The sequence below is a fragment of the Brachyistius frenatus genome, unplaced genomic scaffold (genome assembly GCF_029030835.1).
Source record: "Brachyistius frenatus isolate BFR_SWC_R1_liver_20210118 unplaced genomic scaffold, ASM2903083v1 Contig_5, whole genome shotgun sequence".
NCBI lineage: Eukaryota > Metazoa > Chordata > Actinopteri > Embiotocidae > Brachyistius > Brachyistius frenatus.
Window position 1 is genome coordinate 4,188,927 of NW_027210604.1, and position 27,376 is coordinate 4,216,302.

Here is a 27,376-nt window from a genome sequence, read left to right on the forward strand (position 1 = left end):
AGTAAAAAAGGCACATGAAAATGTATTCTTGACTTTTATTTTCATCTCGATTTGCTTGCTTTCTACAGTTTCCCCTGAGGAAAATCATTGATTTTCTGTGCCATAGCTTTGTTTTAAATCAGTTCTCTGCTGTGTTTGTTCTGTCCTGCTCAGTCTGTGCTCTGATCTTCAGTCAAATCCACATCCCTCTCATTTTTCTGGTCTATTTAAAAAAAACAAATATTTTCACTTTTTCTCTTACATCTCTGCTCTCCTCTACATTTTGCTGTTGTGTTGTCACTTTCTCTACTTCGCTTTCTCCCTTCCTTTTCTATCGCAACATCTGTCTTTTCCCTCACACAGCACACTACCCTCATTTTTCCTTTGTCCTTTATCATTATCACTGTGTCAGTATACGACTAACATGCAGCATTCTTGTCCTTTGCTGTGGACTGCAGTGCTGGCTATAAAATGTCAGTGGGCCTTTAAAAAGTAAAATACAGTCTCTCTTGGACTGACTGCTGGTAGGTGTATTTTTTTTCAAATCTTGACAGAGTCAGCATATCTGTGTCGCCCTGCTTTCAGTCTTCTTCTAAGCTACTTGCTTCCTGATGACGGCGCCATATTTACCACACAGACATCTTCCATAATGATGAACTGTTTCTTAAATATCTTGGGCATAGTATCTGATATCAGGCCATTTTTAACTGACCATTTCATCAGCGGAATTAAGAAAATAATGGTGTTCGAGGTTAAAAAAAAAAAAAAAACTCCACGGTGTACCTTTAAATGTTAAAAGAAGAATTTCAACGAAATCTCATCGAGCTAGAGCGCCATCAAGTATATCCAAGTATATCTAGAAGCAAAAGTAACAGGGGTTCAAGATGATAGGGGACCATTATAACATTTTGCAGTAACCAGTTGCCCTTTTTTGAATAATACTTACTATTCCCTGTATATGCTTGTTTTGCTCTCAGACTACAGGTAAGATGGACGAGAACATGTTTGTGGCCGTCACCAGCACTAATGCCGCGAAGGTTCTGAACCTGTACCCTCGTAAGGGTCGAATCGCTGTGGGCTCTGACGCCGACCTGGTCATTTGGGACACAGACTCTATTGGCACCATCACTGCCAAGACACACAACTCGGTATGTACACAGGTCAAAGTTTGTATTTCTACGTATTATATTAATCTCTGTTTTTTTCTTTTGTCTTCACAGTTTCACTTCACTTTTGAGCTGTAAATGTGTATTTTTTTTTTTAAGCTCAACATTTAAACAAGTGAAACTATATTGTTGCACAACTTCTCAGTAAAACTTACTTGGTCTACTTGATTTAATGCACAGCTGGTGAAAAAAAAAAGCTGTTTGATGGGGTGTGATTTCTTCAGAAAATTATTAAGTAGAATGTGACATGAGATAAGTGTCTGCATCTATTTATGTGCAAAAGACAAGAAAAAGAAGGGGTCAAGAGAAAGAGGACATTTTTGAGCAGCTTCCAGAAAGCTCTCCATTCCTCTGAACGGAAATGAAGTCTCAGTGGATCTTCTCTTCTAATTTGAATCACACTGCACTCGCCACATGATCAGTACACAATGTAAAGTTGAGCCCTACTAAATCTACAAAACCTTGCAATGACAAAGTCGTGATTTAGAAAATGAGGGATCATTCACATCCATGAGTTTAACCAAATACAAAAAAACATTCCAACAGTAAATATTGTCAAAAATGTCCCGTACAGTCGAATATAGTTAATCAACAAGGAATGTAAGTGCTGTATAATCAGACGTATTTCCTTCCTCTATATCACTTTCACTGGAACAGATCATCCAAAATACAGTCGTGATTGGAAAAGTGGGTTTACACAATGTAATTTATCCCACAGGATTCTCTTACAGTAAATACTAATATTTCAAATACTTTCTTAAAACTCCAGAGATTTTGGACATCTGTACACACCACATGTTGGAAAACAACTCATCTCATAAGTAGAAAACAGCTTAGGAAGAAGATTTGATTTCATGGGAAAGGTCTCGCTCAACATCTGAATCAGAACTGCTAGCCGCAGCATGGACTGCATTTAGTCCATCTTCACCCTTTGCAATACACTTTTGCTTTTCCTATTTTTTCTGTGACTATGTTTTTGCCATAAGGTTGTCAGGGTTTGAAGGAGACAACTATTGATCACAGTGAAGAGAGTTTTTAATTTAGTATTATTTGGAAAGAAATCTATTGACCTGAGTGTAGATTAGCAACAAAAGGGTAAAGATGAGCTAATTTCTGCGAGCGCTGTTTACCTTTAACAAAGTGCATCATGGTGAAAATAAATTTTTCCTGTTGTAATGTTACTTTTGTCAAAGTCTGTTGAGCTGAGTTTAGCAGCACTAAAACATTTTGTATCGAAAAATGATCGGAACATGAATTGCAACTAAACACCAGCTTCCGTGAAATTTGTATGTACATATTTTGTCACTTTTTTTTTCCCACATAAAACGAGTATACAACTGTCGGTGCAATGTGACTCAATAACTTCCTGAAATTACACTCTGATATTATGAAATAGCAATTTTAGACTTTCGGCTGAGTTAAATATTAAAAGTGAAACTACAGTAGAAACATGAGAAACTGTTTCTATGATTTCAGGTGCTTTTTGTCCTCCCTCATTCACACTAGGTCTAAGACAAGGGCTTCACATAGACTCATACAGTACACTTGATACTTGTGACTGCCATTTTATAGACATCGGAGGATCCCATACTAACCGCTCAGCAGCAGAGGAAGTGTCCACACAGGAAATGAAGGGCTTTACCAGCCAGGGACAAATCCTGCTTTTACAGAAATACTTGAGTGGGGGAAGAATGCATTTAGTAACAACACGTGTGAGTTCATTTTAGGAATGATGAAAAGAAACTTGTAGATTTAAATTTGCTTTGGCTGAAGGTTTAATGGCAGTTGTTTTGTTGGAGAGATGAGGGATTTTGTGGTCTCTGCAGATGCAGGACACACTGAGACGGAGAGAACTGGACTAATAATATGCCTTCTCTAAATGTGGAGTACATCCACCCAGGACCAGTGGCTTCTTGCATCATGATGTCACCTTTTCATTTCCTGTTGGTTGTCCTTCCAGATGAAATAGCAAAGGAGGAGAGAGGACAAGAGTGCAGCAGCTCCTAGTTCCAATAAATCCTCCTTAATGGATAGCCTGATGCCAAACCTAACAGGAGAGTCCCTGTTTAACAGCACACTGTGTTGAGGAATGCTCTCCCCACACGGTGCTGTGTCTTAGTTTGTTATCAGTGAGCCCACATCTGGTCTGGATTGCTTACTGTTGATATTGTAAAATTGAATAGATGCACACAAGGATATCTGGATACATAGACAAGAACGGGCAGCAACACTGAGACACACTCGCCCGAGTCATGACATCATGCTTGGCAGGCAGTAGGCTTTTAGTTATGTCCTGTTCTGTACTGAATTTGGACAGCAGCAGAGAACAGGAAATAAGCAACAATGGAATGAGGGGAGGGGACCATCACAGATCGCAAACATGTCAAGAAAAGAAAGGTGGCACAAAGGAAAATGAAAGGGAAAATAAATAGAAAACGTGGTTGAAAAAATGCCAGGGATAACATAAATCAAGGAATAAATGTTGAGGAATTAAAAAAACTGAAAAACAAACAACTGGAGAGGAAGGGAAAGAAAGTTAGAAGTACTACAAAAAGCATCAGGGGCCAGCTGGATGATGGCAGCTGTTAGTACATGCCAAACAGACAAGTGCAAGTAACAAGGTGATGAATGATAATGAATGGAAGAAACAGAGTAAGGGATTATGAAACATCTTCCCACAGCTGTCTCTGATCCCTTTTTCTTTTTTAAAATCAGTCCTTAAAGGGAAGGTTTAGGATGTTTCAAAATAATGATCCAAATTGGAGAATTTGAGAACCTGAAATGAAAAGTATCTGAAAAGACCACTGTTTGTTTTGTTCTTTTTACAATCAGTGGAATTATTGGAGTTTAAATTTTTGCTCCAACTTGGGTGTTATTTCAGAGCCCTATAACTTCTTAGCAGTTTTATTTGTATTTAGTTCCATTTTCTTTCATATTCAGTTATCCTTAAACACAGTGTCAATCTGAGAAACTTTGACGCGATTAATTTTTTTTTAGATTTGATTTTGTTTTAGATATATTTTTAATTATTTTAGGATTTTTTTTTTCTTTCGTTTTCACAACATCATTTTAATTTCCACGCTCAGATTGTATACTTTTTTTTTTCTCTCTAAATACAAGTTTATACATTCTGTATATATTTTTCATAATATATAGTCCATAAATTATAGTCATAGTAATTGAGCCTCACAATTAGCAATTGGAACAGTCTACCCTCTTCACTAATATCGCAAATATTTCCCTACGTGTGCTTCAGGCTGCTGAATACAATGTCTTTGAGGGCATGGAGCTGCGTGGAGCCCCACAAGTGGTGATTTGCCAGGGTAAGATTGTTCTGGAAGATGGAAACCTTCATGTCATCTCCGGAGTGGGACGCTTCATTCCTTGCTCTGCCTTCCCTGACTTCGCCTACAAGCGTGTTAAAGCCAGGAAGCAGGTAAATAGAATTTCCTCTCTTCAGTTTACTATTTACAGTTTGGCAGCGGTCATTATCTTTAAAGTATGTAGTGATCTGTTTGATAACAACATTTTGTTAGATGTTTGCTATGAACTTACCCATATAATGTTTAAGGTCTAAAATCAGCTTGAAACTCAACTCGGTTGTTGAAAATATAAAGTTTTAAAATACCCATATACCGTAGGAACTTTTCTCTGCAGAAGGTTGATGCAGAAAGCCATTTTAGTCTTCATCACATGATGAATTGTGTAAAATGCACTGCTTAAAAAAACACCAGTGACCTCATAGCACATAAGGTGTTTTAACACCTTATGTATTCGGTGTTTTAAATACACTTGTCAATGGATCCATATAATGGCGTCAGAGACGATTAAGGGAAAAATAAGAGAAGGTTAAATGTAGTAGTTAAGGCCTTCTGGATTGTCAGTGAAGAAATACGAAAAGTTCGGCTGAAGTGGAAGTTAGAATTATGAAGAGAAAAGAGGGCAGGGAGGAAGGAGGCAATGAAGTGGGATGTGGAGGGGAAACAGTAAGTCTGACATCACCCTCCAAGGTTCAGCCTCAAATTACTGGCTGCACTTAATACACGGTAAGGTCCATACAGTGAGGGTGGTTGAGGATTTGTCATCCTGGCGAGTTTGGATTTGGATAACTATTTCAGAGACCTACCACATACAGTAAAAGGATTACTAATGGTATTAAAGTTCCAAGATGAGTCCCAAAGTTACAATTTACTAAATTCTTGTGAGACTGTCATCAAAGCAATTTAGAAATGTTTTTATTACAGGAAAGGTCACAAGGTAGCTCAGGGGTTTACAGACTTTCCTCAACCAGGACTCCCTGGTTGCTTGGCAGCAACACATTAACCACAAACCTCCAGGAAACTAAGTCTTTCAGCTAAGCTAACCAGCTACTCGTTGTGGCTTCATATTTATTGTACCGACATGAGTGATATTGTTTATCATCTCTTTTGGCAATAATGTGAATTATATATTTTTGAAAAATGCCTATTTATACCTTGTATGGATGGAAACTAATGGAAGACTGGTCAGTAATCAGAGGAGAAATATTTTAAGTGTACGGTGACATGAATTGAAAAATGAAGGTCAGACCTTAAAGAAACCAAAATAATGGAAAATTAGATGAAATATGTCACAATGCACTCATGGTCATTTTTCTGAAAACCTTACAGGTCAAAAACGTTTAAGGTATTCATCTTTAAAAGCAAAAAATAACTAATAAAAAAACAAAACAGTCATAGCTCCTGGCTAATACATGGTCCCATTTAACCATTTGATTTATAACAGCTTTTACTCAAAACAGACCCTTCTTTCTGCTCTCTTGCCATCTTTCTTATGGCCCTAGAAATCTCATCGGCCAACAATTTCTTAATTCGCAGCTGGCTGCTGATGAGAAAGTGGAGTTGTAGTAACAGTGTGCTGTTTGTCTTGGTAGCAGTCGCTGTTATTCTTTCTTTATTCACAGATGTCTCTTTTTAACTCCTGACAGAGCCTACCAAGATTCCACTGCGTCACGCCACTGACAGACATACAGACAATGGCTTGTTCCCTAGCATCATAAAGTTTCAACTTGATTCGAAAGCCTACAAATAATGTATTTTGTGTCTCTGGTTCTAATCGATGAGAAGTGTTTGATTATGTGTGTGTGTGTGTGTGTGTGTGTGTGTGTGCGTGCTTGTGTTTGAATGTGTAAATCTGGAACTGGTTCTCGGCAGGAAAAAAAGGCTCTTAGAAAAATGCATATATAATTCAGACGGTTATACAAACAGCCATGTAATACCAAACATGTGTGAACTTGTTTTAAATGTAATCCTTTGTTAATCCCTTTTCTTTTTGTGTGTCCTGTAGCTGGCAGTCCTGAGGGCAGTGCCCAGGGGAATGTACGATGGCCCAGTGTCTGAATTCTCCCTGTCCCGCGGTGGAACCCCCTCGGCCTCTGCACGTACCTCTCCCACCAAACAGCCCGTCAGAAACCTGCACCAGTCTGGATTTAGTCTAGCAGGTAACCCTGCACCATGCGGTGAGCCCAGCCCCTTAATAGAACAAACATCGGCCTACTACCAAGTCCTTTTCTGTTGCTGGTCTGCAGTGATTTACAGACTGTATGTACAACGAGCATGCATGTGCATCTCATATCCCTTTACCTCAGCTACTATTTCATGCCTTGACGTCAGGTAACAGTCGTGTGATTTTTAGCATGCGTCTACTTCATGCATGATTCATTCATAGCCCTTGGCAATAAGGCTCAAGTCTGTAAAGTAACCGAATAATCTCTCATGATCTTGTTTCATACATTATGATGTGAAAAGTATGGCATGCATTTGTGGGCAGTACATCATCCTCCTTCGTAAAATAATTTACACAGTGTTTATATGACAATTTGTCTGTTTCTGCATGTCATTAAGTTGGCTGCCTTTGCTCCTTTTAGTTCTAATGCAGACCCCATTAAGTTCAATTTAGATACACTGCCAGTTAGAATCATCTGGTTTTCTGTTTTTAGTTTGGCGTGCTTTGACAAGAAGTTAACATGGCCTTACATTAAAAGCATACAAACTGTACATTTTTACCTATAGTCATCGATAATAAAATATTAGTGCTGGGCAGTATACCAGTTTATCCAGGATACTGGTTTATAATTCCCATCCTGTATAAAATTTTCATATTTGACTCAATGATGAAACAAATGCTGCAAGTATTTGTGAAGGAGCAAAATATACACATATACACACCACCCTATCATAACGTTGCACTGTTCATTTCATTTCATAGCACCTGACACTTTTTTCCATTCTTCCCAAGCTGTATTTATGTATTATTTAATTTGATTTGTTTTGTGTATATAGTCTGTGTGCGTGTGTGTATTTTTTCATTCATTGCTCTTATTTTTTTTTCTAAAATACTTATTTTTTTTTATCCATCTTATTTCTTATACGTATTTGTACATTTTTCTCATATTGTGTGCACCTCTTTTTGTTTTTTCGATGCTGCTGTGACGACTAAATTTCCCCACTGTGGGATTAATAAAGTCTAAATCTAAATCTATAGAACTAAAGCTGTGTCCAGAAAACAAGTATTGCTGTGTCTAAATGCATGTAGCAGAGTGGTTTCACTGGCTTGCATTAGATCATAGGTGTGCCTAATAAAATGGTTAGGGAGTGTACAAAGCCTGTTGTTGCGGTAGTTTATTTCTAATGCAGTTAGGTCATTCTCTTTAATGAGTCATCTTGAAAAACTTTACCTTAAATCTCCTCTAAATGATAAGCTCCTTCACACCTCTCAACTAAAATACTTCTGAGTGCTTGTTAGGGCACTGTGACTTCTAACTACAGCCTCCCTGATACATTGCGCCACAATAGGAAATTAAGTTTCCCCTATAATTACACTTATTTGAAGCAATTCTGGATGAGTTTTGGCTCGGGCCTGAAACACGCAGCATTTCCAGTCCAGGCATCTGGACACGGTCTGTTGAGAAAGCCTATCGAGTATGAAAGATCACAACAGTATTCCCCGTTTGACATCTGTTCCATTATGCAGGGATGCTGAGTGACAGTTTGATTGTGCCCATGTGGCAGGTTAGCATTGGATTAGCTTAGATTCAGAAAACAAATGCAAGAAATTGCTTTTGTCAAGGTACCAAACAGTGATACTTTAGACACATGGTACAATCACAAAGCAGATAGTCAGTGTTTCCACTGTTTTACAATCAAACAGAGCAGCCACAGCTAATTCTGTACTCGCTGACGGACTAAATGTGTCCATGTGGAAGCTTAAATCAGTGAGAGTAAAGTCTACAAACTGGTGTGCAGCCTTCTGCCACATTGAGGATCCCGTCTTTACAAGCGTAGCTAATGTGTGATATACATCATTGATGAAAAAAGAAAGTGACCTCCGCTGGAAAGAATTTCCTAATACATGAATTTAAAGGGGAGTAAGACTGGTCCTGGCTTCCCAGGCTTTGAAATAGTTCTGTGTTTAGGCATGTGCGTATTCTTGTATTTGTCCATGTGCTTATATGTGCATACTCTCAGAATGAGTCTCCGCACTACTTTAGTTTTTCCAGGACTACCACCTGCAGAGTTGATTTACTTGTCTGGAAGGAGATTGGTGTATCACAGTCTGACATCATTCTACTTTCCATTTATATGCTCTGACAATTTGTTGCCGCAGACACCCTGGCTCATCCTTTGGAAACACCATTCTTTATGTCAAACTAGCATCTTTTGTTAATGTTTCAGCCGCACTCGTACAGCACAAGGCCTGCTGAAATTTGCATTTCCCTGTCACGTCGAGAACACAAACAATATGTCATAGATAATAATGGGTCTTGAAAAACCTCTAGTGCCTGGAAAGTAATAATGTCAGTGTATGACAACAGTTATTTGTGTTCAATGATGGCATCGAAGCTTTTAGGTGTAAAATTAAATCTGAAAGGATTGACATGTACCAGGACTGGTTTCCAGAAGAGAGAATAAGGAAGACCTCACATCACCAGTATCTGTATAGTCCTACTGTCTTCTAAAGGGTTTATTAAATCTGACATGGTGTCAGATTATAATTATTATATTTATATTATTATAACTGCATCCTTGTAGGAATCTCCTCTAAATAAAACTACATACATTAACACGTCATTTCTACTGCAGCAGTCTCTCCAGAAATATAGTTTACATAATTTAAAGTCATTTTATCCACTGCACTATGATAAATATATACCTTAGTATGATATTCTTGCACTATCTTGACTGAAATTTTGATTTTTAAGACATTTTATTTCTTATGAACACCAACGCATTTAAAACAACAGCGTGCACGACTGCTGCCATTCGTTTTAATCACGCTCGAGGGAGTGAGAGTTATGGTACTGGCATATGAAGTGCATGTGCACTTCACCATGAACTAATTAACATGCAGGTGGAGATATCAATTCAAATTTAAAAGCTGATGCTACTGAAGAAAAAAAAAAGAGTCTATGGAATTGCATCCCTTCTCTCCATTACTTATCACTGTGTCCTCTACAAAGACAAGATAAGTAATTTATGGAAATTCGATTTTGAATTTTAAATCATACAGTACAAGCGACCAGTCTTTTAAATATCTCTTTAATTCTCTCTCTTCACTGGTTTTCTGTTTGCCCTCTAACCCTCCTTATGACCTCATTGGTGTCTTTCAAAGTAGCTTTCTTTATCTTTCTCTCCTTTTCTCTCTTTCCAGGTCCTCCCACCCCAGATGACATCCCTATCAGGCCTGCTGGCCGCCGTATAGTAGTGCCCCCTGGTGGTCGTTCTAACATCACATCACTCAGCTAAACAGCAGGAGGACGAGGGGATGCATCCAGAAAACGACAACAGCCAGAGCGGGGGATTGAGGGTGCGAGGGAGGGAATAGGGGAGGGAGGGAGGGAGGAGGAGATGCAGAGAACCACGATTAGTTAAAAGTAAAAAAAAGTTGGAAAAAAAAAAGCAAAACACTGAATCCTCATGCCTTACCTGTCACGATGCTTCTATGCTCAGATGAGAATAGTATCCCTTTTCCTGGGGAATTTGGACCAGAGACGAGTATTGGAGCAGTTTGGAATCACTACTAAAGGATAAAATCACCCCCAAAGCACATTACACATGACCAGTCTTAGCCTTACTACTTCTTAGTACCTAATGCATTACATCCACAGTGAAAACATGTTCACATGGTGCTTTGGTGATGGGAAACTCCACCACTAAAACTTCATACCATTACACTAAACCAAGAAGGAAAACAAACTGAGCTCTCAAAGGAAAACGGATACTGCTTTTGTCACAATGATGCAAAGGTTCTTTCATCCTGTTTGGCTTTCAATGTCACCCCCTTTTCAGTAGCCTGCTTTCTCCATAGTCAGCAAACCATAACACTAGGTCCCACATTAGCCATGTATTATCTTGCAGTACCATTGGTTAGCTCTAGGTGGCATTGTATATATGGTAGATGTAATGTAGCTTTGTGAATGATGTCGTTGCAGCCTGTTTGGGTTTACTGGACCAAGTAAAAGGTATTTATCAAATCTGAGAGCAGGAGGGCAGTTGGCTATGGAGCTGCATGGGCCACATTAACATGGGTGACGTGATCTGTGATCTTTCTGCCCCCCCCTGCCTCTCAGGTGTTTGATGAATACCATCCCCGTGATAAACTGTACTGATTATTGATGTTAAAAAAGAAGGAAGATCATCTGCTTAAGAAAAGATTTTGTTTAGACGAAAGAATAGAAAGAAGAAATATTAGAAAGGATTTCAATATTCTTTAACCCCAAAAATGTTTTTGTCATTTTGTATTTCCTGCTCTCTTATCATTGCTGTATAAACACTTCAAGAAACTGTCCTTTGCATTTGCTTCTATCTTACTGGCTGCTCCTGAAATCCTGAGAAGGAGAATAGTCAAAAAAATAATTAAAAAAAAAAAATTTGCAAGAACTATGAATTAACATAACTGTCCCTTTTAGCTCAACTATATCTGGTAATCTTGCAACCAAATAACAGAAGAGACTAAATGATTATGTAAAAAAAAAAAAAAAAAACCTGCTTTCAGATAACAGCACTTCAGCTCCTGCTGTACTTTTTCACTCCTGACCAACTGGGCTTTCATTTCAGGACAAACGGAAGACCATCATCCCCTTTGTCATCCCAACACACCCCTCTAACGCAATGCTGATGAATACTAATTCAACATCAGCCAGAACATAACTGAGCCCAATTCAGTTGACCTAAAATACTCTGATCTGATTGTGTTGGAGGGCCTTAGAGCTCTTGTTTTTATGTCTCTGCTGTTTCCTGATAAGGCAGAGGATTGCAGTGCAGTAAGGGAAGCTTTTATTTTGTTCGTACCCCGTTGTGGGGGAGGGAGATGGGGTGAGGGAGACGAGTGAAGGGAGGAGATGGCATTTTTATTTGGCAGACTTAGGCAGGCACAAATGGTGGTTTGTTGTATTTATGTTAGTTTGACAACCTTTGTTACTGTTTTTATGTTGTTTCTTTTTTACTGTTGTATCAAAACCCAGAGATGGCAGGTTAAAAATACAGTGTGGTGTGGAAGTATGATTTGTTTCCTGAATAAACATGAGTTGCAACTTATTGACTGACATCTCTTGTTTTATTATCGACTAATATAGCTCACTTCTGAACACCTTGCTATACCTACAGTATATTGGGCCAAGTGTGGGCAAATATTAACCACGCAATCTGGTGAAAAAAAAATAAGACTAAGGGTTCAAATTAAAAAAAAATGTATCATCAAATCTTGACAAATCTTTTAATAACCTTATTCCAAGTGGAAGAAGAGTTGTGTAAGGCATGTCATTTAACAATGTATTGCTAAGTGTTTGCAATGCAGAGAAGATTTGACATAGGTAAGTAGGTAGGTAGTTACTTTATAGCTCACTTACTTTGACTCCGTAAGGTGCACTTACCTTCTTCCTTTGCCAACATAATATAAGAGAAGACTCTCCACGATTCTCATTCTCGCAGTTATGTGACACACAAAGAGAATGTTAGAATTACTCACATTAAGTTAAATAAAATTCTACTGTTTAAATAGGAACATATTTTAAATACAGCTACAAGCCTATAAGGTGTACATGATCACACAGTTCAAGTGCTGTTTTAGGAAATTTGAATTGAAGTAACGGCAAACAATTCATATGCTATCACATGGGTCAATTATTTTCCTGCAATATATATAGGCTCTGGTTACAAGACAACAAAAATGGGTTTTAAATTTTTTTTTTTTACCACATAATTCTATATTATGAAAGCCTTATCAGCTAATGTGACTTGAGTTTACACTTTCAAATAGAGCATCATCCCCTTGTATGCTTATCAATCATTATATTTAAAAAAAAATAAAAAAATAAAATCTTATTTTCTTAACCTTCCATAAAGTTACAGCTGCCTGGCTGCATGACTTCCTCATATCTGCAGTGAGCGTCGGGCTGTCTCTCCTGCTCCCGGGCCCCTCGCCAGGCCAGTACCTGGGCCCAGTATACAGGACTGCTGGACTAAACATGAACCCGCGAGGAATCACAGATCGTTTGCTTGGTGCAATCAAACGCAAACCACTTTATTACTGTGAAGGTACAAGAGGACTTCTGTGTTCTTTTTGTTTTTTTTAGCAGCACCATCTACTACAAGGGACAGCACAAAGTAAATGAGTGCATTGTCCACTAATTTGCCACAAATAAATGATTTTGGGGTGTAAACGACGTATCGTTGCAAGTTTGCTTTGTAGCTGGTCAGGGTTTGCGCTTCATCTTTCCCGCGTGGTGGAAGCGGAACTTGCAACATAATTGCCTTCGAACGGAACTTCCGGTTTCCCTCTCAAGTCCTGTATCTATTTACTTGCGTTTGCTATTTTGAGTGCATGAATGCGTTCACAACGACAAATATAGCAATATGCTGCGCGCTATGAGTACTCAGATGGTGTATTAATGACGGTAAAAAAAAGAAAAGAAAGAAATAAGCATTAAAACCTGGACAAAATGACCCGCTCCGTAGCGGAAGGGGAGGAGCCATCAAACTTTTCAAACGGCAGAAGGTAACGCGCACGCAAATTAGAGTCGTACACATCTACATTAGCGTGTTTATTTTGCCACTATACTGTTTTCTTATCGAAGCCACCAGTATGCTTATTGTATTTGAGAAAAAGAAGTACGACAATATGTTCATTTTTAAATAAGGTGACCAGATTTTTTTTTTTTTTTTTCAGCTGATACAATTAGCCTAAACGTTGCAGTCATCACTTCCGGTAGGGAAGTACACAAGGGCCAATTCCCTGTCCAAATTCAAACAGCACGCAAGTACAAACGTGTTGTATAGGCTATGTTAGTATACTCAGCACTGTTCTTTTGAATACATTTCTTCTTAAACCCCACTTAGGCAGATTTTTTTCTTGGGTAAAGAGAACAAAATCTACATACACTTAAGAGCACACTTAGGCGCCTCTGAGTGGTGAAATGTTAATGCCAAATAATGGAAACATGGTTGCACCATTTGTGCACAAATGCGTTTAAATAATAGAGGCGTCCTGCTTAAAGGTTCCTTAATTTGTGTTCATACTGCTACATTAGTTGTTTGTTGTTCATAACTCTAACATTTAAGCCACTAATGACGAAACCTTTCATAACTGTTTGTTTTTGGCTGACTGTTAACTTGTGTCTGGCTACAGGATATTTATTTTACCTTATCAAAAAGGGTCAGCACCTGTGTGTGTGTGTAATGTAAACACAACATTTCCTGCTGATGCTTAACAGTAAAAGGATTCCCACTGGCTTTGTAAGGCTTTAATTGTGAAGCAAATAGTTGACTGTAGCCACAGTCAACAATAGGATCACCTGCTAAATCTTTGGGCTGTAAAACTACTTAGGTTTATATTTACTTAAATATGAGCTTTTAGCTGTATTCTGTTTTAATTGCGGGGAGGAATGGACTGGAAAGATGAAACTGTGCATTTTCTACACAGCAGAGCAGTTTGGGTGAAACTGCAGCAGTACACAAAGGCACGTGACATTTCTTACCTCTCCTGCTCTGTCGTATGGAGAATCATGAAGGTTGTTTCTGCATCACAGAGTTTTGAGTGGGGGCAGTGGAGGGGGGGGGGGGCTACACACACTTAAACTCACTGAGAGGTCCCACATGGATTGTTAAATGTCTCATGATATCATAGTAATCATTTCAGGTGGTGGAGATGATGGTCATAAAGAGCAGACTGCATATGGACACAGTGATGAGTCAGCAACCTTAATCTAAACAGGAGTGTGCTGCAAAATGAGACTGCGTATCCAACTGTAACTTTCCTTTCCTTTATTGGATAAGAAAGATCCTAATCGTTGTGAGTATAGCCGGCAGATTACAGTAACACAAAATATACCATTTATATGATACCCTGAGATTTGCTGTTTATATCTGTTTGTCAAATCAGCCCCAGATCAGCCGTTAATGTGGGAAAGTGCAGGCTCAGCTTATCATACTGTGGGGGAGAGAAAGGACTTTGACCTGAGGAAGTGGTGAGCTCAGATCTGTAAACTATAGAGGTGTGTTGGCGAGAGAGGAAAAGAGAGAATGGGAAAGCATATAGAGCATGTCAGATGCTGAGGGTGCATTATCAAGGAATGCCCTGAGACACATTGGGAAAGAGAGAGAATATCCAAACACTTGGGACAACCGAGAGCCAATTCATGCAAAGAAAGAAGGCAGCCACTGAAGCTGTGATGAGGGATCCTTTTTGTTTGTCCATTTGGTGTATTTAAATGTTTTCCTTTTGACACAGTTATATTTTAGCATGTTAGCCATGGATATTCATTCAGAGGCTTGGTTGGTCACTAACTGTATTACTTGTGAAATAACACTAGAGGGCATCATAGTATTTTGTCTTGTGGAAAGCGATACACATATTAAAGTTTTTCCCTTTTCACTCATAAATCATATTCAACACTGTAATTCTGAAATAAAGTGAAATAAAGCACAAGGCATGGTGAGATTGGTTCAGAAAAAGAAAGTTATTATTTAAGGCACACCTTAATAGTTTGCAACTCCATCACATTTGATTACAATAAACACACAGTGACAACTGAGGGACAACAAAACCTTGATAAGGGTGAAATTCACAAGTGTGGAACAATTCGGCTGCCAGACTAAATTCTGTTTTTTTTTTTTTAAATAGACGTTTTGTTGAAAAATGGTATGACCTGGATCAAATACTATTTGTCATTGTTTTTGTTTAAACCTTTATATTTTGAAGGGGTTAAATATGCCCTATCGGATGATTAATCACTAACTTGACACAATATACCCAACTTTTTTGGTACTTATCATATATGAACAAATTAATCTAACCATTTACAAATATTATTTACCCCAGGTATACCTGTTGTTGGATTCGTCCATCCATTTAACTACCCCACTATATCTTACAACCTATACAGGAAACCACCTGATCTGTAAAATTACAACAATGACGACAACAACAACAACAACAACACAAAGGTAAGTCAAAACATTGTACCAATCTTCAATATAAAAGTGCCAACAGTAATGAATTTAGAGTGAAATATGTTTTAAGTGTAATTACAAGAGATCATAGGCTTGTAAGGATTTAGTCATATTACAGCTAGATAAGATCAAGGTCAATAAGTATAAGTAGAAATCACATTTACTCATTTCCGATTGTGAAAAAGCTTAGACTTTTACTACATATACGTATAGTTAAGGGAACCAGCTGTGTGCCATATCTACGGTATAAGGCATCCCTCTGCAAACTTCAGAGGCAGGTGTGGTTTCTTGGATGTGGTTTTAAACAAGTCTACAGCAAATCTTACAATATGAATGAGGGATGTCGCCTTGGCTCAAATTTATTTGTGTCGAGTTTCAGATTGTTGTTGAACACTATCTGCACGAGAATGCTGTTACAGAGACAAATTGCAAATATATTCTTCTGCTACGGGAGCAATTAATAGCAAATACAAGTTTACAGACTTATCTGGTGGCACATTATGTAATTGGCTGTATCCAACACAAAAGAAAGGACATTAAAAAATATTAGACAAAAACGAAATTCAGTGCAGACGCTAACTGAAAAATGAGGCTTATCTAGGAGTCGGCTAAATCCCCGTCTATAAAACCATCCCTAAGGGAATAAGTATTCACTCACAGCTTTAGATTTTTTTTTTTGTCTCTGTGTGCATAAATCCTACACTTTATGAAGAAGCATGTGCAAAGCAGGGTTCAGTGCAGAACATATAATATCTACCATCTAGCTTTTTCTATATTTTCATAGCTGCAAACCTTTATTTGACGACCCAGTTGGTCATATGCGGATTGAGGCAAGGGTTAGTCCAAAATGTCAGTGTCTTAAACTTTCATCAGAACGGCCACTTAACAAGCTTAACAAGACAGCGCCATATAAACTTCCAAGGTCAAGAATCAACCTTGAAGCTTAACTGTAAAACCTCTGTTTGGTAGCTGCATTTCAAATTTCTGTGTTTACTAAACTTGAACTATACGCCAGTCAAAAAAACAGCAGCCTCTATCTGCTACTGATGGAACTGGGCCGTTACACCAAATGCTGCAATCCTACCATCTTTGTAATCTTAAGGAGCAAAGCTAAGCATAATGACCACTACAACCATGTATCTGCTGCTATGAGAAAGTGAGCCATTCATGCTCAAGCCTACAGTTCAGCTCTGTCAAATCTATCTTAGAGGAGTCTGTGGTTGCGGTCTTAAAAACAAAGGCCTTGTTTTCCGTTATTAAGCTGTCCATTTTAACGTTTGGTACTCTTATTGCCATGCTCACATCCCATCCCAAGCCGTCCACCGAAGTGTCCTTCAGTATATGTTGCCAGCCTAATTCCTGGCGCCAATTCTTGTCAAGTCGGTTTCCGTGTAGCACTCTCTTTGATGAAACGTCAGTGTCCTGCCCTAGCAGCAGCAGCAGCAGCAGCAGCAGCACATGTGGCTTTCGGTCATGGTTGACCAACCGAGCAGGTGGGACATTGTCTTCTTTCTGGCAGGCAAGTGATTTCATTTTCACTTCTGCACGCTGTCCTATGTCGAGGCTGAGCAGACATCAGAGCACCAAAGTGATGTAAGGGAGCATGATATGAGTGACACTCTGTCGAGAGTCATTCTTCTTGGTGACAGGGAAGCGGGAAGAGGAAAGCCCGGTTCTGGCATGGCTGTTGCTCCAGGAGTCCATTTCACTCCTGCAGCTTTGGAGTTCTTGATAAAGTGTGTGTGGTGTTTTTTTTTTGTTTTTTTTTTGAGTGAACAGTGATGCACAAGTGCATTCAGTGCTGCATTGGTGTTTGTTCAGATGTTGTGGTGCAGGGACATTGAAGAGCAGTTCTGAGTGCCTGTGCTGGTAGAACAATTTGTGTCTGGGTGTAAATTGCTGATGTACAAGCTGTGGGCTGGTACAAGTGATGAAGGAGTAAGTCGGGATCTTGGGCCATGAGACCTATCCTGATAAGTAGGCAGCTGGCTCAACATTGTTGTTCTGTCCATCTTCTATTGCCTTGTTCTTCTCACTTACGGATAGCTCAGTACCCTCGGAGTCCACCACGGCTTTTCTTGACCTGTTGAGTAAAGAATATTTCTTATTAATAGCTTTACAAGACTAATATAAGAAACAGAGTCCGTCATGGTCAAAATCAATAAATATTTCACATTTATTCATTGTCATTCCACTTGTGTACTTACTAGCCACGTGATTACTAAAGTTAATGAATAATATTCAATTAATTCACCTTTGCCATCTAATTAGCAAAGTTAGTATCTAATTTCACTACCAATTCATCATTTTAGCTTGACATTTACCTTGTTATGGCCAAAGTTAGCAGCTAATGTTACTGTAGCTTTAACTTGCCAATGTTCTTAAGTTTTGTCCTGTAATGGTGAAAATAAGTTAGAATTGATTTACCATTTTTACCTTAATGTTTGTCCTTTGAGAGCCAAAATAAGCCATTAGTGTTATTGGCATTTTAGCATTCTACGTACAGCCTTTGACCTTGGGTGATAGCAGCTTGTATAATGTTAAGCCATATTTCATAGTGCCAAATAACACTAATGTAAGTTCCACCTTAAGTCCTAGGAAACAAATAAATATGACAAATTACTTTATGAAACTGATATGTCCTCTTTAAAGAAACACTTCTTTGCACTGAATATTTCAAAGAGTTGCTTAATTTTGGCTGGACTGCAACAGCTAGTCAAATTGTCAGTGAGTGATAAAGTTACACCAGTGGTCTGCTAACTGCTGCAACTTCCTGTATTCATTTCAACACAAGAACCCTCGTTTCAAATTAAAAGTCTTCCAGTGTTTTATATACAGTCCAGTATAGTTTTTGACCTAACCTTGTTTCAATGTGAACTTTGTGGTTCACACTACTTTGTTAGATTGGCTGAATTCTTTCTTTCCTCAGTGTTTTTTTTTTTTTTTTTTTTTTTTTTTACAGTTCAACAATATTTCATTTCATATTAAAATTATATCACTTGTATCTAATGAAACAATTAAAAGATCTTTTCAACATATTTTCAACTACGCTTAGTACTTTTGAATTTCGAATCCCAGACAATCTTATCTAAAAGTAGTTTATCCCCTTTCTACTGTCAAGCACACTTTTGCAGGTGAAGGAGGTCCCGTCTTAAGCCATTTTCCACAAAATCCTAATTTTCTTTTGGCTTTATAAAAAAATTTTGGAACCATTTTTTTGTTGTCAAATATCTTACGAAATCTCTTCTGTAATGTTCTATTACTGTCTTGGCTCCCTCTTGCATAAGTAAACATTGCATCTACTTTAACATTTATTCATGCAAATCAGTGGTGAATGTTACTCCTTGATTTGTCTTTAATTTATTCAGTTTTGTATTTACCTCCATGAACATCTAATTCTCATAATAGTATATAGTCAACATGGGGGACACTCTCTCTGCCAGTCACTGTGGCTCAGCCTTAAGCACGTACTGCGTATGGGCCGGTTCCTTTGCCACAACTAGGCACTTTATTGTCCTTTCACACCATCCCACATCTTCTCACCAGTAATGAAGACTATGCCTGGCTACACTCTACAAAATGCTGAATATTTCATTAACCACACAACTAAAGAGAATTGGTTAAAGACTGTAAAAGAACATTTTCATTAAAAAAAAAGAAAAAAAAAAGAATCATGGTTTCTCAAATGACATTAGTTTCAAAACACTAACAGCTGATATTTCCTCTGAGTTAACACTACCATGCCAATTATTTCACAAGACAGTATTGGTTGTCGAGAATGTGTAGAGCAGGTAATGGAGGTTACTTACGTTTCTCTGTTGAAGACAATGAAGTCTCTCTGGACGTTATCTAAACGCTGCTGCAGCTGCCCGTTCTGGGGAAAAATCAGACGAAGAATAACATCAGAAAATCAACAATCACCACTCCCACTTGTGAGAAACTAAAATATCATAGCGAGTCATTAATCATTGCTATCCCCAGAATCGATAACATTAAAGACACCTAAAATTGTTTTGGTGTCACTGCTCGGAGACATAATAATTTACTGTCTCGCACCTTGCGCACAGTATAACAGAAAACATAGACTGTTCACACTACAATCTTCATACGAGTTATTTTCTTCTTTAATAAGAATACCAGTTGAAGAAATGGACCTTAAATTTAGAGGACACTTATGCTCGGATGTCCCCACCTGCTGTTTTGCACTCATACATATTTGGTCCACTTAATCATATGAGAACATCCGGCACTGTCGTTCCAGGATGTCCTCACACTACTGTAGTGCCAAGACAAGTAGACAGGTGCTTTCTCACTCTCCCATGGAGGCAATGAGGAGAGAGATCATAGAGATACATCATCATTTTGACACTGTACTCTGTGTGTGGTGTGTATCAGTGTGTCTGAGAGAGACAAACTCGCAGACACAAGAAAATGAGAGAAAATGAAAAATATATTTTCTTGAAATGGTAACCTAAATAATATTCAAATTCCAATATTAACCCTTAACAAAAGGCTTAACTCAAAACTTCCCTCCTGGGACCTTCAAAATGTCCCAATTTTATTGAATTTCCTTTCTTTTAATTGTTAGCGTATCAAATAGTAGGTAAATAATAAGTTAGTAATGCAGGCATGAGCATGTGCTGCTTCTCCTCAAAGCTCACACAGATTGGCTCTCAAAACTCTGAATTAGCTGACTTCCTGCCCGGAGCTGTCAGTCACGCAGCCCAGCAGAGAGGTTCTGTACAGGTGCTGTCACAGTAGGGGAGCAGCCACCGGCATCCAAATGCCATCAACTAATTTAGGGCAGGAAGACAGAGAGGCAAGAGGCAAAGCTCAAAGGGAAGTAGCAGAAGGAGTTTAGAGTGGAGTTTTGCAAACATGCATGAGAGAGAAAGTGGGGGAAAGTGAAGAAAATAAGAATCAGGTCTATGATTAGCAGACATCTTGTTTGCAGGTAAGCCCTGTGGGTCTCACTTTCACTGCAGTGACACAAAAGTAAACGGTAGATTCACTTGAACACACAAAGAACACAAATACATAACCACCAGACAGAGACTGAGAACAGGGTGTGTTTGTGCACGGGTGATGCAGATAACAGGAAGGACAAAGGAACACGCAGGCGGAGGAGGAATTCTGCACATCATTGGTCAAACATATAATCGATGTGATATATAAAAGACGTGACAGAAGAGACACCAAGTATAAGGTTTGTCTTTCTGTTGCTGTCGTAATGACATTACAGGATCTAAAATCTTGACTCGAATAACCACTAAAAGACTGTTGTTATATATTTCGTTTTAATTTACAACAATGGATATTCATTACAGTTGGCGCTTGTCATAGGTGCAGTCAGGGTTCAGCCTGCCAGACTTTATGAAATAAGCTTAATATTTAAAACTCTATGCAAGTTTTTTTTTTGTGTGTTTTTTTTTTACAGAGTGATCAGTACCAATGCTTTAGCTGTGGCTAGATATCTAACAACTATCATGACTTGACTTGGCTTTTGTCACCTTGTACTTTGTTAGTTACACTTTTGGAACCTTCTACATGCAAAAAAAACCCCTCAAATGCATCTGAAACATACTTGCAAATCAGACTAATTCAGCTGTAGTGTCAGACAATGCTTTCGTCTTCAAATGTTTGTAGCTCCACTGTCTTTCAACCAGTCAGCAAAGAGTTTAAGTCGATGTGACACTTGTTTTTCTGTCTTCTTTTCTGTCACACTTGCTTTGTCCTATACCATTCATCCGCTGTGTAAAACGGAATTCCTCTGGGCCACTGTCGCCATTGTGTGAAATGTTTTTGTTTTTTTACATCTCCTTGCCTACTCTGTCTTAATCATTGGTGGTCAAATGAAAATTGTTAGTTCCTTCATTTAGGTATGTAAAAAAAAAAAAAAAAAAAAAGTAAAAATGGGTCAGAAAGGAAGCTGCCAAAAGAAGCCTTTGGCCTTGAAGAGAGAGATCAACAATGCTCTTCACCACTTTATTTCTCCCTCTCTCTCTGTATTTGATGCTTTTAAAAAGATAGTTCAGAAGCTAATTGCTCCAAATGCCAGCTTAAACTTTCCATTTAATGAGACAAACCAACAGGGAGTGCTGTGCTGGACAAGAGCCCAACAGGGACATTTCTCAAGGTCTGACTCTGGGCTTACGCTGTTTCTGTCAGGTTGAGACTGACTTTTATTTTGACAACTAATGTGCAGAGTAGTTCAAACAGAAATTATGTGTGTACATTACCAAATACATACATAACACATCAAACCTCTGCCATGGATCTAAAAAGAGCAATATGGTGGATAATGTGAGATAATGGTGAATAGCGATGAATTATGACATATAGACAATAGAAATGCTCAAACCATAATTTGAACAGTGCAGACACATTTTATGTCAATGTTTTCAGCTGAGCCTGCCATTGTTGCGCATCAAAATCTACAATTAACAAGTTGTACTTATAAAGCTACAACTGTTTGACTGCTTCTGATCACTTTCCTGCAGTCAGTACTGAGCTGAAAACAAGCTCTGACTCGGCTCTTTTAATCAGTGGCGCACATGATGCTGCATCCCCAGATACGCATTCAGCTCCCTCTCTCTCCCTCTCTCTTCCGATGGCCCATCAATTTACCTGACTATAATACTAATTAAGTGATTTTTCAGCACTACTATGCAGATTGTGTTTACTTAGCAGCAAGCCAAAATTCACTTTCATAAAATTAAATTGTTTTCTTGAAGACAGTACTTGGAAAAGAATGGAGAGAATGATAAAATCCTGTCTGATAAATTTGTCATACGTAAAGCAGTAAACTTCATTCAAATGTATGATGTTAAGCCACATTAATGTTCTTGTTTCTGTACTAGAGGAACAATATTTCATAAATATTTATTATTTGTTTTGTCATTTTATCTTCTATGGTCCATTAAATGGCATTTACAGTTTATCCTGGAATCAATACATTTAAACCCAGTCTCTCTTTTTGCATCTCTCCATGGTGCTGAAACAGTCATCTGTTCTGTCATCCCTCATTCATAGACACTCCCCATACTTTTTGACATGAGTGTTTCACAGCTGGTGAAAGAGGTTAGAAGTGTTTGAGTCTGTCGTGGGGATCAGTCTGCAGCTTATTTTTCAAAGTACAGTTTTCTGATGTGTGTCAGATTTTCATAGCCAGACCATTTTCAATGCACCGCAATTAGCTCCTCATTTAGTTACAAACTCTTAGTTCTGTCTCGGCTGGTTCCTGTTCAGAATTACCCTGTTCCCTGTTGTTGGTCACGTTCACTCCCCTCCGTTTGTTTGTTTTTCTTTCACACAAGTTTTATGCTTGCATCCATGCCTTGTGGAAGAATGCAAAGCGTCATCCCAATTACATCAAGTATTGCTGTGAAGAGAGTGATTTGCAACACAATGAAATAAACAATCACACGGTGGAGGATATCATCATGTCCTGATACAAAAAAAAACATCACCACAGCAGCTATTCCAAATACCTGAGAAACCTCCAATCTCCTGGCAGTCACAGAGCTTTTTCCATTGTAACCCACTGGTAATGCCCACTACACTGCCTCGTTAAAAAAACAAAAAAAACACACACACAAATGTTGTGCTACAGCATCAAAATGATCTACATTGTCTACCCTCTTTAGTGGTAAAGCTATTACAGTAGCATCATTGAGATGGCTATACTGGGTGATACAGAACTTTGCATGTGCAATCTAACCTTGCTTCACATTGTCTCTCTACTGCTGTTATTTTGAATGAACCACGGTGTACATTATACAAATTAATTCTATTAGACAAGCGTCCACTGTATCTCGTACGTGCAGTAAATACTGAACTTGAATGACACCTCTGATTAGAAGAGAGGTGTGTGTGTGTGTGTGCGTGTGTGCGTGTGTGCGTGCGCGCGCGATGGAAGAGTGCCAATTTATTTTGTTCTCGCAGCACGAGTCCAATTTTCTGCTGTATATTATCGGCGATTTAATTGAGCTAATTCCATGCTACATTATGAGCGTGGCAGTGAGGAGGAGGGGGGAGCAGAAAGATAAAAGAGCAGCTCGAAAAACTGATGAGGAAGAGGACAGTTACTGTATTGGGAGAAGTGAGAGCGACATGTCGACGGCATCGTGGAGACAGTCTGAGGACATGGGGGGGGGGGGCGAAGGTTGGAAAGGAGAAGAGGAAAAGGAGGAATATGCAAAATGAATACAGAGCAGCCTTGGGGTAATGAGTAAGAAGCAGGCTGGGACAGGCCATTAGGGCAGCTTTCTTCATTCAATATTGATCTGCTATGCTTCAGCAATGTAGAAACATCTCCCGTTCTCTTTCCCAAGCGCACATCAAGCACGCACTTTCTTTCTTTGTCTCACTCTTATATGTGTCCATCACAGGTGGCCCCGTAGGCCCAAGGTAAACTGATATTGTAAAGCATTGCACAAACACAAACTCGTAGAGACAGTAAAGTGAGTATTCCCCCTGACGGACAGACCAGCGCACACTGCAAAATAGGATGTCAGAAAAGGGTGTTTGGCGACATCATTTTTAATAAACTCCAAACAATGAGAGTTTCATGCAAGGCTAATCACAGAATAAAGCATTTAGAAGAAAATGGAAAGACTTGAAGCTGGGTGTTGAGAAAAGAAAGAATGAGACTAAATAAGAGTGAGATGAAGTGACATAATTGTAGAGGGGGAATTGAAAAGCACTTCTTTGTAATGTTCTCCTCTTGAATTCTTCAAGAAATTTGATTTCTTGAAATGATTAACCACTATTGGTATTACTATTAATAAACTTCACACATCTGCATCAAAACTCCCACATAATTAGGGGGAGGGAATTTTCCAGGAATGCATAGTAACCTAAATATTTCTGTCAATATATATAATACTCAGTTACTTATTGTTTACATTTTTTTTTAAAGCGCCATCTAACTTTTCATCGTATCTACAGAATAACTTTTAAGACTGTTTCCGTGACTTAATGTTAGTTTGGCTGAACTCTGGTGCTTTATCCATCTCCATAAACACAACAAATGTTTCCCCATCAGGCTACTATCGTTATTTGATTACAATAGGCGCCTTTCTCTTTGCCTGAACGGGCCGAGGGAAGACAAATGTTGTCCGGCTGCACCGTGAGATATCGGTGATATACACGTATACAGGCAAGCAGCAGCCGTCAGCTTTCATAAAACATGCTCCACTTTGGGCACACTCTGACTTTCTTACTGCAAGCTGGCAAAGTATGTGCTTCAGAGTCTAGACCAGACACACTGCTTCACTTCTGTTAGAAAAGAGTTCCATAACGTGTGGGAGAAAGGCTAAAAGTGCTGACTTTGTAATGGCAGAGGTTGTACGTGCGTGCGCAACAGGTTAGGTTGTGTGCCTTGATTATGCAAGTGTGTGAGTAGGGTATGTGTGAAGGACAAATTTCAGTGTCGTGGTAAATACTTTAAGACAGAAACTATTCGTGTTTTCGCTGAGCTTTTATTTTCTCAATGGAAAAATACAGAGAGTCAAACCTGGACAGAAGCCTAGAATTCAGTATGGATCTCCCCTGAAATAGATTCCTTCTGATAAAAAGACCGGACTTCCTGTTATAAAGGCAGACAACTAAAATCCCTGTAGTTGCCGGGAAACCGATAGGAAACCGGCTTTAGTAACTGTAAGATTTACTGTCCCTTTTGCACTTATTTTTAGTGGATTAGAGGCCCTTAGGATTATATCCTCCCCGTTCAAGTTTTTCAACACCATAGGTTGTAATTGGACTTAAGATGCGGGCAGACACGCACAACCTGAGGTCTTCTGAGTCAGTGTTAGCCTTTAAAACAAACTGCGCTGATCAGCTCCAACTGCTGTACAAGACCAAAAACTAAAACCACTGCTTTCACTATCAGTGTTTTATTGTGAAATGTATATGTTCATCTCACGTCTCACTTGACAGGACGATCAAATTAACCTTTCAGTGCTCTGCCGTCTGTTTTGTCTAAACACTCGGAGGGGAACAGCTGATTTATGTACAAAGACTGGAAATAATAAAACAGCGAGGTGATTGCATCCATTGCCTTCCCCGTCCGTACACATAGCAGTCTGGGTGGCCTATTTATTCTGATGAAGGTGGGGGAGAACAGAGCGCTGAAATATGTCCTCGACCTTCTCAATAGCACTCCAGACACATTTAAAAGACAAACTAAAGAGCAACTTATCACCTGTTACTGGGCCAAATGGAACCAGCGGTCAGCTTTCTTTAATGAATAATGATGAGCAGTGAGAGGGAGAGACACTTAAAAGAGCTGGTTTAGTGTGTCCTCGGTGGAGCATGTATGATCCCCTGAGGACACTCTAAATCCACTTAAAACTGAGTGACATTTATTTTTTTTTAAAAATCTTTATAAAAAAAAATAAAAATTATTCAACATTTTTTGAATATATATACTAATTGAATCAAATCAAAGCAATGTTAAGTTTTCCTTTGTATTTTGTGTTTTGGAACAAACCATTTCTTTCTTGTGTAATTACTGTGGTTCATGATTGTGATTAAAACTGGTACCTGTGGGGACCCGTCAGATCCCTGGTCCCTTGTCTTTCTAGCAAGCCTTTTCTTCTTCTTGTGAAGCGGTTTGGACTCCAGGATCATTTCCTCCAGCTCAAATGTGGGATCACAGTTTAGCCTCCGCCTCTGTAGAGGCACAAGCACATACAAGCAGACATTTAATTAAAGGGAGAGGCGTTCTGGTTGTGTTCTAGTGATGTATGCAAAGCATAAACTGATGCACGTTTCTGGAAATAATACTTTCAGATAAAGGAAATGTAGAGGAAACTGAAAGAATCGTGTATCACAAAATCTGACACAAATTGTTATGCGCTGTTTAACACGATACAATGTGATATATGAAAATTTCATACAATACAGAATGATGCAATGCAAACTTATATTCTACAGAAATTATCCATGTTAAATTGAAGAGAGCAAATATAGACAAAACAAACTGAATGCTAGGAAATTAGGACTCAAAACACAAGGCATGAGTTTTCGCTTCGTGTCACTAAAGACAGAGGATAGGCTTGTAATTAGACTGAGAGACCACGTCAATTCCCCATTGATCCTCTGTGCTTTCCCTCTGCTGCGCCAGCCTGACCACCGGAGATACACGCTGCTCTGCAGTCGCTATGGACTTCAAATTAGATAAAGTCATTTACTTATCTTTTCATTTTCAGCAGTCGCTATTCTGCATTTATTCAGCTCTGGCACAGAGCAACGAAAGTCACAGTGACCTTGCTTTTTCTTCAAAACAATACAGGATCATTTTTGTTTTACTTGATCATTGGATTGTTGCACAATTGTTACCTTTACTAAATGCACTTGTATGAAATTGACTGAACTTTCACTGCAGGTTCTCCTTGAGACCTCGTGTGGTGTTTTCCTTACCAGCCGTACCAGGTACGGCAAATCAGCGCAACAGAGCATAGCACGTCAGCCTGCCAGCCAAGCAGCTGGACTTCCTGCCTAATGATATTACATAGAAGCACTGTCTCCACCTAACCTGTCATAACGATCCAGAGACCACTGGAGCCTCTGGAGCGGCAGGGAGACGCGCAGAGTTTTTGTGTTACCGTCTGCGTGGATGTCTACACACAGTGGCTGATCCGGTTCAGCCCAGCAGGGGGCGGTGTTTACAGTCTGACTGGAGAAGATTAGATGAGGAGTGGGTAGTTCTGGCTACATCTTTCTTTACCCAAATCTTTTTTT

At 38.9% G+C, this 27,376-nt stretch overlaps 2 protein-coding genes across 4 annotated transcripts in view; one reads left to right on the top strand and one right to left on the bottom strand.

Annotated features, from left to right (window-relative positions):
* dpysl3 (dihydropyrimidinase like 3) overlaps positions 1–11,719 on the top strand; it is a 40,685-nt gene extending 28,966 nt beyond the window's left edge. For 2 of the 3 annotated variants that reach the window (XM_069717903.1, XM_069717920.1), the window contains exons 11-14: positions 957–1,127; positions 4,402–4,581; positions 6,471–6,642; positions 9,834–11,719. In XM_069717903.1, coding sequence (XP_069574004.1) covers positions 957–1,127; positions 4,402–4,581; positions 6,471–6,642; positions 9,834–9,928 — 618 coding nt within the window. In that variant the 3' untranslated portion in view covers positions 9,929–11,719. The remainder of the gene's footprint in view (positions 1–956; positions 1,128–4,401; positions 4,582–6,470; positions 6,643–9,833) is intronic. The other variant, XM_069717912.1, reaches the window with a different exon arrangement.
* Positions 11,720–15,119: 3,400 nt separating this feature from the next.
* The window catches only part of stk32a (serine/threonine kinase 32A), a 60,305-nt gene continuing 48,048 nt past the window's right edge, over positions 15,120–27,376 (bottom strand). The window contains exons 11-13 of the mRNA XM_069718046.1: positions 26,177–26,305; positions 19,441–19,505; positions 15,120–17,714 (exon numbers count right to left, since the gene is read on the bottom strand). Of these exons, the coding sequence (XP_069574147.1) occupies positions 17,597–17,714; positions 19,441–19,505; positions 26,177–26,305 (312 nt within the window). The 3' untranslated portion in view covers positions 15,120–17,596. The remainder of the gene's footprint in view (positions 17,715–19,440; positions 19,506–26,176; positions 26,306–27,376) is intronic.